The sequence below is a fragment of the Grammomys surdaster genome, unplaced genomic scaffold (genome assembly GCF_004785775.1).
Source record: "Grammomys surdaster isolate TR1022 unplaced genomic scaffold, NIH_TR_1.0 224, whole genome shotgun sequence".
NCBI classification, from domain to species: Eukaryota; Metazoa; Chordata; class Mammalia; order Rodentia; family Muridae; genus Grammomys; species Grammomys surdaster.
The window spans coordinates 2,884,377-2,886,143 of NW_021604669.1; the positions used below are offsets into that span (position 1 = coordinate 2,884,377).

Consider the following 1,767-nt stretch of genomic DNA (forward strand, 5'->3'; position numbering starts at 1 on the left):
GCAGGTGAAGACTAATCTTGTTTAATGCCCTGTGTTCATGCACTGTCCAAGTCTGAACCCATTCACTGCTACGTCCCTCATACCTGGCTGCCCTGTCACACGGTGTGTTCATCCTGGAGGGGAGCAAGAAGTGAGAGCATGACTGAAAACATAACTACTCATCTCCCAAAAAACAAACTAAAGTGACTGTCCTTGCAGTGGTAGCCTATGTGGAGCCACAGATCATTATGGAAATTGTAAATGTACTTAAAATGTTAGGAGATAATTTTGTGTGGGGTTTGTTTGCTTGTTATTGTATTTGTGCAATTCTTTGAACATGAACTTTGAAGGTGACACTATGGTCCAGAGGAGCCAAATAGTTAGACAACCCTGTGTGCTTGCTCTGTGCCAGAAGATTGTGCACCATGACCAAGGCAACTCCTACAAGGACAACATTTAATTGGGGCTGGCTCACAGGTCAGAGGGTCAGTCCATTATCATCTAGACAGGAGACTGGCAGCATCCAGGCAGGCATGGTGCAGGCAGAGCTGAGGGTTCACCATCTTCATCTGAAGGCTGGTAGTGGAAGACTGACTTCCAGGAAGCTAGGATAAGGGTCTTAAACCCCATGCTGACAGTGACACACCTACTCCAACAAGGCCACACCTACTCCAAAAAGGCCACACTTCCTAATAGTACCACTGCCTGTGCCAGAAGATTGTGCAAAGGGTTGAGTGTGAAGGCAGGAGTGACTGGGATAGTCAAGGCCCACACCCATCAAGAGGCTTCATTCTTTTAGAGCTTCGGTTGAGTCCTCTAGATGAGAGACAGGAGAGGTTGCCCATTGGCTTACAGACTGGCACTTGGCATTTATATTTTATAGAGAAGGACTCTAAGAGACCCAGAAGCTTGTTAGGGTTCCTGGTTGGTGCCATGCCTCAGTCCCTCTTCACTGGGCATCTGGAAGTCTCACAGAAATCCCAGTAGCCTCTTCACACACTGAATACATGACTTCTGCTTAGTGCTGAGCACAGTCAGTCTAATTACTACGCAGCCTGCAGATTGGCTACTAACATCCTCATGCTGAGGGGGAAAAAGGTACCCAGAAAGGTACCTGACCACCTCAGACCAGACAGCACTGAGCATCTTGGTGAGAGTCACAATGGGATGTGCCAGCATCTTCAGCACTGACTCTGCCCTCCCCACTTCTGTCTATGTTTTGTCCCATGGTGTTCAGGGCACATAGTAGATGTTCAAGGATTCTCTGTGTCTGACTCCTTAGGTATCTATCCGGCTGGATGGTGAGAACAAGGCAGTTGAGTACAACGCTGTGGGTGCCATGAAGGATGCTGTCCGGGTGGTCTTCCGAGGCCCCCGAGTTGATGACCTCTTTGACCGTGAGTGGCACAAGATGGCTTTAAGCATCCAGGCCCAGAATGTGTCCCTCTACATTGACTGTATGCTGGTTCAGACGCTGCCCATTGAGGAGAGGGAGAACATCGACATCCAGGGCAAGACTGTGATTGGCAAACGTCTCTATGACAGCGTGCCCATTGATGTGAGTACCCGAGAGGCTCCTGAAGTTAGTGCCAGGGCTACCGAAGGGGACCTCAGACTCTAGGTGCCTCAGTGTTCCCCCACATCTGTAGTTCCGATTTATAATCTATTAATGAATCATCAAATGGATTTTCTGAGGAGAGAGGACTCTTAATCAGAAGGCAGCATTCTGGAGTCCAAATTTCTCACTCACTCACTCACTCACTCACTCACTCACTCACTCACTCACTC

General features: G+C 48.7%; 1 protein-coding gene across 1 annotated transcript in view; it reads left to right on the forward strand.

The window, feature by feature from the left end:
• Col22a1 (collagen type XXII alpha 1 chain) overlaps positions 1-1,767 on the forward strand; it is a 236,740-nt gene that overhangs the window by 60,069 nt on the left and 174,904 nt on the right. The window contains exon 7 of the mRNA XM_028773262.1: positions 1,262-1,537. Within this exon, the coding sequence (XP_028629095.1) occupies positions 1,262-1,537 (276 nt within the window). The remainder of the gene's footprint in view (positions 1-1,261; positions 1,538-1,767) is intronic.